Raw genomic sequence first — 12,281 nt, 5'->3', positions numbered from 1 at the left:
ACCCGAATGCTCTCAACTCCTGACACGCCATTGGCTTTGCATCCTGACACTATCCAAAAAGCAGCTGAAAATCCACAGATAGGCAACTAATCTGGGAAAATGGATGGTTAAGTGATTTGCCCAGCAGCAGTGAGTTTTTTTAATGTAATTATTTAGTGATGGAGTCACCTAATGGTTAATGTAGTGGGCTGATAACCTGGGGAACTGGGTTTGATTCCCACTGGTGCTCCTTGTGACCTTGGGCAAGTCATCTAACCCTCCAATATCATAGTAACATAGAAAATGATGGCAGATAAAGATCTGTACGGTCCATCCAGTCTGCCCAGCAAGCTAAACTCATTTTACATGGTATGTGATACTTTATATGCATACCCGAGTTTGATTTGTCCTTGCCTTTCTCAGGGCACAGACCGTAGAAGTCTGCCCAGCACTTTTCCTGTACTATGTTCTGAAGCTAACATCGAAGCCCCTTAAAATTTATACTCCAGGCCATCCCTATCTATTCAGTCACGATCAGGGCGTAGACCGTGGAAGTCTGCCCAGCTCCCGTTTTGTTTCCAGTTACCGGCATCGCCACCCAATCTCCGCTAAGATTCCACGGAACCATTCCTGCTAAACAGGATTCCTTTGTGTTTATCCCACGCATGTTTGAATTCCATTACCATTTTCATCTCACCGCCTCCCGCGGGAGGGCATTCCACATATCCACCACCCTCTCCGTGAAAAAATACTTCCTGACATTAGTCCTGAGTCTGCCCCCCTTCAACCTCAATTCATATACTCTAGTTCTACCGCCTTCCCATCTCCGGAAAAGGTTCATTTGCGGATTAATACCTTTCAAATATTTGACCGTCTGTATCACGTCACCTCTGTTTCTCCTTTTCTCCAGGGTATACATGTTCAGGTCAGCGAGTCTCTCCTCGTACGGTTTGCAACGCAAATCCCATACCATTTTCGTAGCTTTTCTTTGCACCGCTTCCAGTCTTTTTACATCTTTAGCAAGATACGGCCTCCAAAACTGAACACAATACTCCAAGTGGGGCCTGACCAACGACTTGTAGAGGGGCATCAACACCTCAGGTACAAAACTTAGGGGTCCTTTTACTAAGCCGCGGTAAAAAGTGGCTTGCGATAGTGTCGGCGCAGGTTTTGGGGGTGTGCAGAAATATTTTTCAGCGCACGTATCAAAAATGCCTTTTTCCCCCTGAAAATGGACGTGCGGCAAAATCAAAATTGCTGCGCTTCTGTTTTGAGTGTCTGACCTTACCGCCAGCCATAGACCTAGCGGTAAGGAATCTGCGAGGTAAGAACCTACGTGCGTCAGATGCCACTTGGTGCGCGTCCGCTATGTGTGTCTGAAAATAAAAGATAGTTTCCAGACGCGCGTAGCAGACGTACACAAAAAATGAAATTACTGTAAGAGGCACACAGTAGTCGGGCAGTAAGTTCATTTTGGCGCATGTTGGGCACGTGTAGAGCCTAACATGGCTTAGTAAAAGGGGGCCTTAGATTGTGAGCCCACTGGGGATAGAAAGAGTTCCTGCATATAATTGTAAACCACTTTGATTGTCAAATCCATGACCCTTTACCCTTTTACTAAAATACAGTAAATCTGGGTTTAGCATGTTCTAACACGGGACTTTCCTGATTGCTAGATTTAACACTCCACTTTGTATGGCATTTTATTTATTTATTTATTTATCTATTTATTTTGCGGGTTATGCGCTAATGTCATTAGCAAATGGTGCCTGCAAAAAATTAGCATAGGAGCATTTCCACCTCCAATTTAACCCTCTGTTAATCCTGTATTATCTAGTTAGCACGCAAATCCTAATGCACTAGCTGGATAATGTGAAGATGCCCACTCTCTGCCCATGACATGCCTCCTCCTAAAAATATTTTTTTTAAGTAGGTTATTTAGGAAAAATATTGCAAATGCTTTTTGCAGTACACTATTTGCACTCTCTAACTGCAAGTTAAGGGCTTAATCTAAGCTAAAAGCCCACCTTTTTGATGCTGCTTTTAACTCCTAACCCTTATTCACGTGTTCAGAACCCTTATTTTATCATCCTCACTCTAATATTCCCTTATCTCTTGTTTGTCCTGTTTGTCCTAATTAGATTGTGAGTTCTGTCGATCAGGGACTGTTTCTTCATGTTCAAGTGTACAGCGCTGCGTACGTCTAGTAGCGCTATAGAAATGATAAGCAGTAGTACATAAGTACATAAGTAATGCCACACTGGGAAAAGACCAAGGGTCCATCGAGCCCAGCATCCTGTCCACGACAGCGGCCAATCCAGGCCAAGGGCACCTGGCAAGCTTCCCAAACGTACAAACATTCTATACATGTTATTCCTGGAATTGTAGATTTTTCCCAAGTCCATTTAGTAGTGGTTTATGGACTTGTCCTTTAGGAAACCGTCTAACCCCCTTTTAAACTCTGCTAAGCTAACCGCCTTCACCACGTTCTCCCTTAATTTCTTATATACCACATGCAAGCCTGAAGGCTATCGGTACAGTGAAGAAACAGACGTCCACCAGTAACTTCAATCTTAAGAACTTTTATTCCATGCAGGTTTCTAGTACACAGTTCCAATAGCAGCGTAGCACATACCAGGATTCAATACAGGCTCCAGTCTGGGCTCTTTATCCAGGGCACAATAAACAGTAATTCAATTCCCAAGACAAACAGTTCTTTCAGTTCATCATCACAGTTCAGTCACCAAGCAGCAGTTTCTACCTTCTATCCTCTTTACCTTCAGGAGAGTTCAATATTTTAGGGACTCCTTCTACCCAAGGGTTTCCCCTGCATCAGCTTCACAGTGAATTTAATATTTTTGGGATTTCCTCTCACCCAAGGAATCTCAGCCTGCTTCAGTACTTTAGGGACCTCCCTGCCCAAGGGTTTTCAGCCTGCAACTGTCAGTACTTTAGGGACCTCCTTGCCCAAGGATTTTCAGCCTGCAACTCCTCCTCTCCTTCTGCTTCTCTGTCCTGAACTGAACTCCCCTGCTGGGACTCCTTCCCACCTGCCTAATCAATCCCTGGCTTCAGCTACCACCACCAATCATTCTCCTTCCATTAGCTTCCTCACACCCAAACCAGCTGAGTTGAGCATTAAACTAATGAGACCAATGATGAGCTCCTGCACACAGGGTTTCCTAACTCTCTTTCCGCCTAGTGGCAGCCACTCTACACAACCTGCCAGTTTACACCCATGTCTTCCCTGATTGCAGCTAGGAGTCCAGTCCGGGTTCTCCATCTCCCCCTCTGGCTCCTTGCCTGCAATGCCTTCTGGGACTTATATTTCAGACTGAAACTGCCTTAACCCAACTATCCTGGAGGTGACTTTATCACAGCGTGTAGCGGATGCTCGTAAAAAACGAAATTACCGCACAAGCCACAAGGTAGCCAGGTGGTAACTCTAAATTAGCAAGCATTGGGCACTCATAGGCGCTTACACGGCCTAGTAAAAGTGCCCCCTAGTGACTTGCCCAAGATCACAAGGAGCTGCAGTAGGATTTGAACCTGGCTCCCCCCATTTCTCAGCCACTGCTCTAATCATTAGGCTACTCCTCCAAGAAGGGGCATACGCAGGGCTTTGTTTGAGGGGGTACTGAGTACCTGCACCTTTTCCATTGTCTGCTAAAATTGACCCATGGACCCCAGGTTTTAAAGAAAGAGCTCAGGCTCTACACACCAATTCTGCCTTGTCATAGATTCTGTGACTGGTTGCAGGAGGCCTGGCTTTTGTGGGATGGGTCCCTCAGTGATCACCCCACACCTGAAAGGTGGCCTAGCATTTGAGTACCGGCACTTTTTTTGCTAGAAAAAACGCACTGGGCATACGTGGTTTTAAACGTTTGTGTACGCCAACATCCTTTATAATAATTTGCACCTCCAACGTTCCATGTCTGGCTGCCTGGGTTCATAACTACTACTACTACTACTACTACTTAACATTTCTAAAGTGCTACTAGGGTTACGCAGCGCTACAGTTTAACAAAGAAGGACAGTCCCTGCTCAAAGGAGCTTACAATCTAATGGACAAAATGTGCAGACAATCTAATTGGGGCAGTCTAGATTTCCTGAATAGAGGTATAATGGTTCAACAAGTGCGCCTTGACCATAAATCAATAACTGCATGCAGTTATTGATTTATGGTCAGTTTGGTGATTTTGAGAGGTCCATGTAAGGATCCGAGACAGTACCCTTCCTGAAGCAGCCTGGATATCGGCGAAACAAGGCACACTTGTTGAAGGGAGACACGGGATGGTGTCAAAGGCTTAAACTGAACAGTATGGTGTCTTCTCCATGTTTGATTACCATCAGCCTGGATTTACAAAACTAACCGAGCCCTGAGTCACCAACAAGCAGATAAGTGTCTGGTTTTGTGGTAAATCGACTTGTGGAAAGATTGTGTGGGTTAAATAAGCCTGCGATTTTCTGAGGACATTGTCTATTTTTGCGGGTTTAACAAGCCTGCGATTTTCTTAAAGTTCCTAAAGTTCTTGTTCATCTTGTAAAACAGGGCGGGTAGTTTTAGGTTAAGGGGCCAGGCTTTAATTGATGAGTGGGTTTTGGGGGGATGCAAGATATATTTGATCAGAAGAGGGGTGTTTCACTTTGTTTAACTCTTAAGTCAGTGAAGGAGAGTTTTTAGGCCATCCGTTTTTCTCATGTAATTATGAGTTTTTGCGGTTGGCTTTTTTCTTTTCTTTTCCTCACTGGAACCAGTGATAGTACTCTACTCCTACATTTAAATAGTGGACCAAGCTAATGCAGCAGTGTATTCCCTATGAGGAGGTTTGAGGTTCCTTGTTTATTTACTAGAGATGATCCCGATTGCGGAATTCTGAGTTACAGGGTGTTACACCACTGAATTCTATTTATATTTCAAACCAATTTTGGTTAGTAGTATTTAAAAAACCCAGCATAAGTGCGTATTCTTTATCCAGTGAAATAACTAGCTAAACTTTTTTTGCAGACAAAACTGTGTGGAGTTCTACCCACTTTTCTTGGTTTTGCTCTGGACAGCCGGCTCTTTTTTCAATCAAGGTATGTAATGTGGACTGCTTCATAGTGACCTCTGGAAAGAAGACTAGAAGACTTAGAGATGTTACTGGGCAAAGTCAAGCAAGAGCTCGGACCATCTCACAGTAAAAGAGGGTGTGAAAGAATTTATGGAGCCCCTTTTTCTAAGACTCCGGTAGAAAATGGCTTTTACCATGTGATAACATGGAGCCAGGGGAGTAGCTACGGGGGGCCACGGGGGCCTGGGTCCCCGCAAATTTCACCTTGGCCCCTGGTTTGGCTGGCAAGGGTCCCCAATACCCGCCAGCTGAAGCCTTCTTCAGTGCCGGTCTCCGGCGCAGCCGCGTTCGCTGCCCTGCTCTTCTTTCTTCTGGCTCCTCCTGTGCACGCTGACGCTCCTTTACAGGAGGAGCAAGAAGAAAGAACAGCAGGGCAGCGAACGTGGCTGCGCCGAAGACCGGTGCTGAATAAGGCTTTGGCTGGTGGGGGTTGGGGACCCCCGCCAGCAAAGATATTTGTTTGTGAGGGGAAGTGGCAAGGAGGCGAGGCGTGACAGTGGTGGGGAGGCAGGGGGGGGGCACTCAGAATGTGCCCTCAACCTCGGGCTCTGGCCCCCTCCCACCGTGAGGTCTGGCTACACCCCTGCATGGAGCTCATATTCAGAAGAGAAAAACGTCCAAAAAGGGGCATAAATCTGCATTTGGAGGTTTTTCTCACAAAAAAAGTCTAAATAGATATTTTCAATTTTTAGACGTGTTTCTATGAAGTCCGTCAGAAGTGGGTTCAGATCACAAGGGGGCGTGTCAGGGGCATGTTAAGGCCAGGATCTGGGTGTTCGTAAGACTAGGAGGTTTTTCAGCCATAATGGAACTAATTCACAAAATCAAACCATCCAGGACTAAAACTAAGACGTTTTGAGCTAGACCTGTTTTTATAACGAATAAGGCACAAAAAGGTGCCCTAAATGACCATTGGAAGGAATCAGGGATGACCTTTCTTTACTCCCCCAGTTGTCACTAACCCCCCCCCCCCCCCACCCCCTACAAATGTGATTTAAAACATTACTTGCCAGCCTCAGATGTTATACTCAGGTCCATTAGAACAGCTTGTAGGTCCCTGGAGTAGTCTAATGGTGAGTGCAGTGCACTGCAAACAGGTAGACCCAGGCCCATCCCTCCCCCTACCTGTTACACTTGTGGAGGAAACTGTGAGCCCTCCAAAACTCACCAGAAACCCACTATAGCCACATAAAGGTGCCCCCTTCACCTGTAAGGGCTATGGTAGTGGTGTACAGTTGGGGGTTGTGGATTTTGGGTGGGTTTAACTGACAAGCTAAGGGAGATGTATACCTGGAAGCATTTTATGAAGTCCACTGCAGTGCCCCCTAGGGTGCCCTATTGCTTTCCTGAGATGTCTGGAGGACCAGTCTACTAAAAATGCTGGCTTCTCCTATAAACAATGGCTTGATTTTGTGCGTTTTGCATGTGGATTTTTTTTTTTTTCAAAAATAGACCAAAAAACAAAACATCCAAATCACAAAACCTTCTTCTAAACAGTATTTTTTTGGGGGGAAAAAAAGAAGACTTTTTCTTTGTAGAAAATGACCTTCTTTCCTAGTCAGATTTTGCAAAACATCCAAAGTCGGATTTAGACGTCATATCGAAAATGCCCCTCCATGTGACTTTTCCATGCACGAAGGCCATTTCTACTGCGGTTTTCAGTTTTCTGTTTTTCTATGTATGTATATTTTTCAGGCTGTTAGCGTTAATACGTGGCAATTGAAAAAAAAACGCAGAAACACTTACCACCTCCTATTTAGGAGATGCTAAGGGCTCCCATGGATGCTTTACTGTGACCTGCGTTAGCCCATTTTTGCTACATTAGTCCCCAAATTCTATAAAAATTGCAAATGCAAATTTGGTTGCGTGCCAAATTTGCCCACACAATTTAATTGAATATTGAGCCAATTAGCATTGATAAGTGAGATTTTAACAAACAACTATTAGTGCTAATTGGATTTAAAATTTATGTGCGTAAATTTAGGCATAAGTCCAAAAGGGGGGCATGGCCGTGGAAAGGTCATGTGCGGATCAGGGGCGTTCCTTTAATTTATGCGCATTGTTGTAGAATAAAGGGGATCCACGCCTAATTTAGGGGTAGGGATTTACACTTTCATTGGTGTAAATGGTTGCGTCTAAATGTAGTCACAGTTCCCGGCACCAAACACTATTTTATAAACAGTGCCTAATTTTAAGCGTCATTTATAGAATAATGCTAAGTGCTATTTTTTTTGTTACTGATTTTTTTAGGCGCCATTTATAGAATTTAGTCCTAAGCAGTGGCGTAGCTACGTGGGGCCTGAGAGGACCTGGGCCCCCATAGATTTCCTCCTGGACCCCCCTCCCGATGACCCTCTTGACCCTACCCTGCGAACCCTCCCCCGCTGTCGCCTACCTTCGGTTTTGCTGGCAGGGGACCCCAATCCCCGCCAGCCGACGTCCTCTTCGTCCTGCAGTCAAAAAGGTAAAATTATGTATAATCATACCTGATAATTTTCTTTCCATTAATCATAGCTGATCAATCCATAGACTGGTGGGTTGTGTCCATCTACCAGCAGGTGGAGATAGAGAGCAAACTTTTGCCTCCCTATATGTGGTCATGTGCTGCCGGAAACTCCTCAGTATGTCGATATCAAAGCTCCATCCGCAGGACTCAGCACTTAGAGAATTACACCCACGAAGGGACACTCTGCCCAGCTCACCACCGCCGAAACGGGGGAGGGGAATTAACCCAGCTCATCCCCACACAAGTGGGGGAGGGGAATCCGTCCAGCTCATCCCCGCGGAGCGGGGGAGGGACACCACACCCGCCGATGCGGGGGGATCTGGCTTATCCTGCAACCGCAACCGCGGGAGGAGCTGACTGACCCTAACACCGCCGAAGCGGGAGGGGTACAAAGCTGCCCTACAGCCGCACGAAGCGGGAGGGAGTGCCGGCAGAATTTATGTCTCAATCCAGCCCCGTAAAACGGGGGGGAGAGGAATGCAGCAGCTCACTGTAACACAAACTCGTCTCCACTCTTGAAGAATCCAAGTGAAAAAACTTGAACACGAAGTCTTTCTGAAGTAACTGAGACTAAACTTGAACCTGAAATGCAACCAGAATAAAAACAGTACAGATATCTGGGAGGGGCTATGGATTGATCAGCTATGATTAATGGAAAGAAAATTATCAGGTATGATTATACATAATTTTACCTTCCATATCATCAAGCTGATCAATCCATAGACTGGTGGGATGTACCGAAGCAGTACTCACCCAGGGCGGGACATTGAAATCCCTGACCTCAACACTGAAGCTCCAAACCGGGCCTCCGCCCGTGCAGCCACAGTCAAACGGTAATGCTTGGAGAATGTATGAGCCGAAGCCCAAGTTGCCGCCTTGCATATCTCTTCCAAGGAGATGGATCCGGCCTCTGCCATCGAGGCCGCCTGAGCTCTCGTGGAGTGAGCCTTCAGCTGGATAGGCGGCACCTTCCCCGCGGCCACATAAGCCGCTGCAATGGCTTCCTTGACCCATCTTGCCACTGTAGGCTTAGCAGCCTGCAGACCCTTACGAGGACCTGCAAACAGGACAAACAGATGATCCGATTTCCGGAAATCATTGGTCACTTCCAAGTATCTGATGATGACTCGTCTCACATCCAGATATTTAAGAGCAGAGTACTCCTCTGGGTAGTCCTCCCTACGAAAGGAAGGGAGACAGAGCTGCTGATTCACATGGAAGCGAGAAACAATCTTGGGCAGGAAGGAAGGCACTGTGCGAATAGTCACTCCTGCCTCAGTGAACTGCAGAAAAGGCTCTCGACATGAGAGCGCCTGGAGCTCGGAAACTCTTCTGGCTGAAGTGATAGCCACCAAAAAGACTGCTTTCAACGTCAGGTCTTTCAGAGATGCCCTCGACAAGGGTTCAAAAGGCGGCTTCTGCAATGCTCTTAGTACCAGGTTGAGATTCCACGCAGGCACCACTGAGTGCAGAGGAGGGCGCAGGTGATTAACTCCCTTGAGAAAGCGCACCACATCTGGCTGCGAAGCCAGGGAAGCACCCTTCAGGCGGCCCCTGAAGCAAGCCAGAGCCGCTACCTGGACTTTAAGGGAACTGAGCGACAGGCCTTTCTCCAGACCTTCTTGCAGGAACGCCAACACTGAAGAAATTGGAGCAGTGAAGGGAGAAAGTGAGCCTGCTTCACACCATGCTGCAAAGATACGCCAAACCCTGGCGTAAGCAGTAGAAGTAGAGCGCTTCCTCGCTCTCAGCATAGTGGCGATGACCTTGTCTAAGAAGCCCTTCTTCCTCAGACGCTGCCGCTCAATAGCCAGGCCGTAAGACCAAAGGGGGAGGGATCCTCCATCACCACGGGACCCTGATGTAACAGGCCCTGCTCCACTGGCAGCCGCAGAGGATCGTCGACTGAGAGCCTGATCAAGTCCGCATACCAGGGACGCCTGGGCCAATCCGGACCCACCAGGATTACCCTGCCGGGATGCTTTGCCACCCGGTCTTGCACCCTGCCCAACATGGGCCAGGGCGGGAACACATAGAGAAGCTCTTGTGTCGGCCACTGTTGGAGAAGAGCATCTACTCCCAGGGATCGAGGGTCCCGTCCTCTGCTGAAAAAGCGCGGCACTTGGCAATTGGCCGATGACGCCATCAGATCTAGGCTCGGCTGGCCCCAGCGCTTCGTGATGTCCAAGAACGCCTGAGCAGATAGCTGCCACTCTCCGGGCTCCAAGGTATGGCGACTGAGAAAGTCCGCCTTGACATTCATGACTCCGGCAATGTGGGCCGCTGAAAGCTGCTCCAGGTTCGCTTCCGCCCACTGGCAAAGATTCATAGCCTCCTTGGCTAGAGGGGCGCTCTTGGTACCTCCCTGGCGGTTGACATAGGCCACAGCCGTGGCATTGTCCGACAGGACCCGTACAGGCTTCAACACCAGTACCGGGATGAACTCCAAAAGCGCCAACCGAATGGCTCTGAGTTCCAGGAGGTTGATAGACCACTTTGCCTCTGCAGGAGACCAGAGCCCCTGCGCTGTCCTTCCCAAGCAGTGGGCTCCCCAGCCCGACAACGAGGCGTCCGTCGTGACGACAATCCACTCTGGGGTCACCAGAGGCATTCCCGCAGACAACTTGTCTGTCTGCATCCACCAGCTCAGCGCCTTGCGCACTGCTGGGTCCAAGGGAAGGCGCACAGCATAATCCTCCGACATCGGAGTCCAGCGCTGCAGCAAAGAGTGTTGAAGTGGTCTCATATGAGCCCTGGCCCAGGGCACAACTTCCATCGTGGCCGTCATAGAGCCCAACAGCTGCACATAGTCCCAAGCCCGAAGGGGAGAGGCTACTAGGAACTGGTCCACCTGAGCCTGAAGTTTGACAATCCGATTGTCTGGCAGGAACACTCTGCCCACTTGGGTGTCGAATCGAACTCCCAGGTACTCCAGGGACTGAGTCGGGCGCAGCTGGCTTTTCTCCCAGTTGATGATCCATCCCAGGGAGCTCAAAAGAGCAACTACCCGGTCCACAGCTTTGCCGCACTCTGCATAAGAGGGGGCTCGGATCAACCAGTCGTCCAGATAAGGATGGACTTGTACCCCTTCCTTTCGTAGGAAGGCCGCGATGACCACCATTACTTTGGAAAAGGTCCGCGGAGCAGTAGCCAACCCGAAAGGGAGGGCTCTGAACTGGAAGTGTCGTCCCAGGACTGCAAAACGCAGAAAGCGTTGATGAGGAGGCCAGATGGGAATATGCAGGTACGCTTCCTTGATGTCCAAGGATGCCAGGAACTCTCCTGCCTTCACTGCCGCTATAACAGAGCGGAGAGTCTCCATGCGAAAGTGCCGCACTTTCAAGGCCCGATTGACCCCTTTGAGGTCGAGGATAGGCCGGACAGAACCTCCTTTCTTTGGTACCACAAAGTAAATGGAGTAACGTCCCTTGCCAAGCTGACTTTCTGGCACCGGAACGACCGCGCCCAGGCGGATCAGATTGTCCAAGGTCTGCTGCACTGCCACAGCTTTGACCGGAGACTTGCAGGGAGAGAGTACAAACCCGTCTTTTAAGGGTCGGCAGAACTCTAGTTTGTAGCCGTCTCTGATGACTTCCAGCACCCACGCGTCTGAAGTTATTGTGGTCCACTCGCCCAGAAACGAGGACAGCCGTCCTCCAATCTGCACTGGGGCGTGGACCAAGACCCCGTCATTGGGTACGAGACCCTGGGGGAGGACCGGAGGGAGCACCTCCGGGACGGCGGTCTCTGCGAAAGGAATGCTGCTTGGGGGAGAAATTCCTCTTGAAGGAAGAGGGGGCAGAGGAACCCGACTTGCCCGGGCGGTACCGACGGGCTTCCTGCAACCGTCCTCTGGAGGGTACCGGGACGAGTACTAGCCCGAGCCCTGACCTCTGGTAATTTCTTGCCCTTAGACGTGCCGAGATCGGTCACGATTTTGTCCAGCTCGACCCCAAAGAGCAGCTTGCCTTTAAAAGGCAACCTAGCCAGGCGGGATTTAGAGGCGTGGTCAGCAGACCAATGTTTCAGCCAAAGCCACCGCCGCGCAGAGATTGTCTGAGCCATGCCTTTCGCTGAGGCCCTCAAGACATCATACAGCAAGTCTGCCAAATAGGCTAAGCCCGATTCCAGGGCCGGCCAATCAGCCCTCAAGGAATGATCCGAGGGGGAAGCCCGCTGCACCATAGTCAGGCACGCCCTGGCCACATAGGAGCCGCAAACTGAGGCCTGCAAACTTAAAGCAGCCGCCTCAAAGGACGACCTTAAGGCCGCCTCCAATCTTCTGTCTTGGGCGTCCTTTAGGGCCGTGCCACCTTCCACCGGCAACGCCGTTTTCTTAGTCACCGCAGTGATTAAAGAATCCACGGTAGGCCACAGATAGGCCTCACGTTCACTCACAGCCAAAGGATAGAGGCGGGACATAGCCCTAGCCACTTTAAGGCTCGCTTCTGGGACATCCCATTGAGCCGAAATTAAGGTGTGCATGGCATCATGCACGTGGAAGGTTCTAGGCGGGCGCTTCGTCCCCAGCATAATGGCAGAGCCAACAGGGGCTGAGGGAGAGACGTCCTCCGGAGAGGAAATCTTCAAAGTGTCCATGGCCTGTAACAACAGGTTGGGCAAATCCTCTGGGCTAAAAAGCCGCGCTGCAGAGGGGTCATCCGCTCCATCCGAGCGGGGAT

General features: G+C 49.2%; 1 protein-coding gene across 1 annotated transcript in view; it reads left to right on the top strand.

Annotated features, from left to right (window-relative positions):
- MGST2 (microsomal glutathione S-transferase 2) overlaps window positions 1-12,281 on the top strand; it is a 42,876-nt gene that overhangs the window by 22,805 nt on the left and 7,790 nt on the right. The window contains exon 3 of the mRNA XM_030192707.1: window positions 4,988-5,058. Within this exon, the coding sequence (XP_030048567.1) occupies window positions 4,988-5,058 (71 nt within the window). The remainder of the gene's footprint in view (window positions 1-4,987; window positions 5,059-12,281) is intronic.

The sequence above is a fragment of the Microcaecilia unicolor genome, chromosome 2 (assembly GCF_901765095.1).
Source record: "Microcaecilia unicolor chromosome 2, aMicUni1.1, whole genome shotgun sequence".
In the NCBI taxonomy this organism is placed as follows: domain Eukaryota; kingdom Metazoa; phylum Chordata; class Amphibia; order Gymnophiona; family Siphonopidae; genus Microcaecilia; species Microcaecilia unicolor.
Note: the sequence above shows the minus strand (reverse complement) of the source record. Positions and strands in the feature narration are given on the sequence as shown.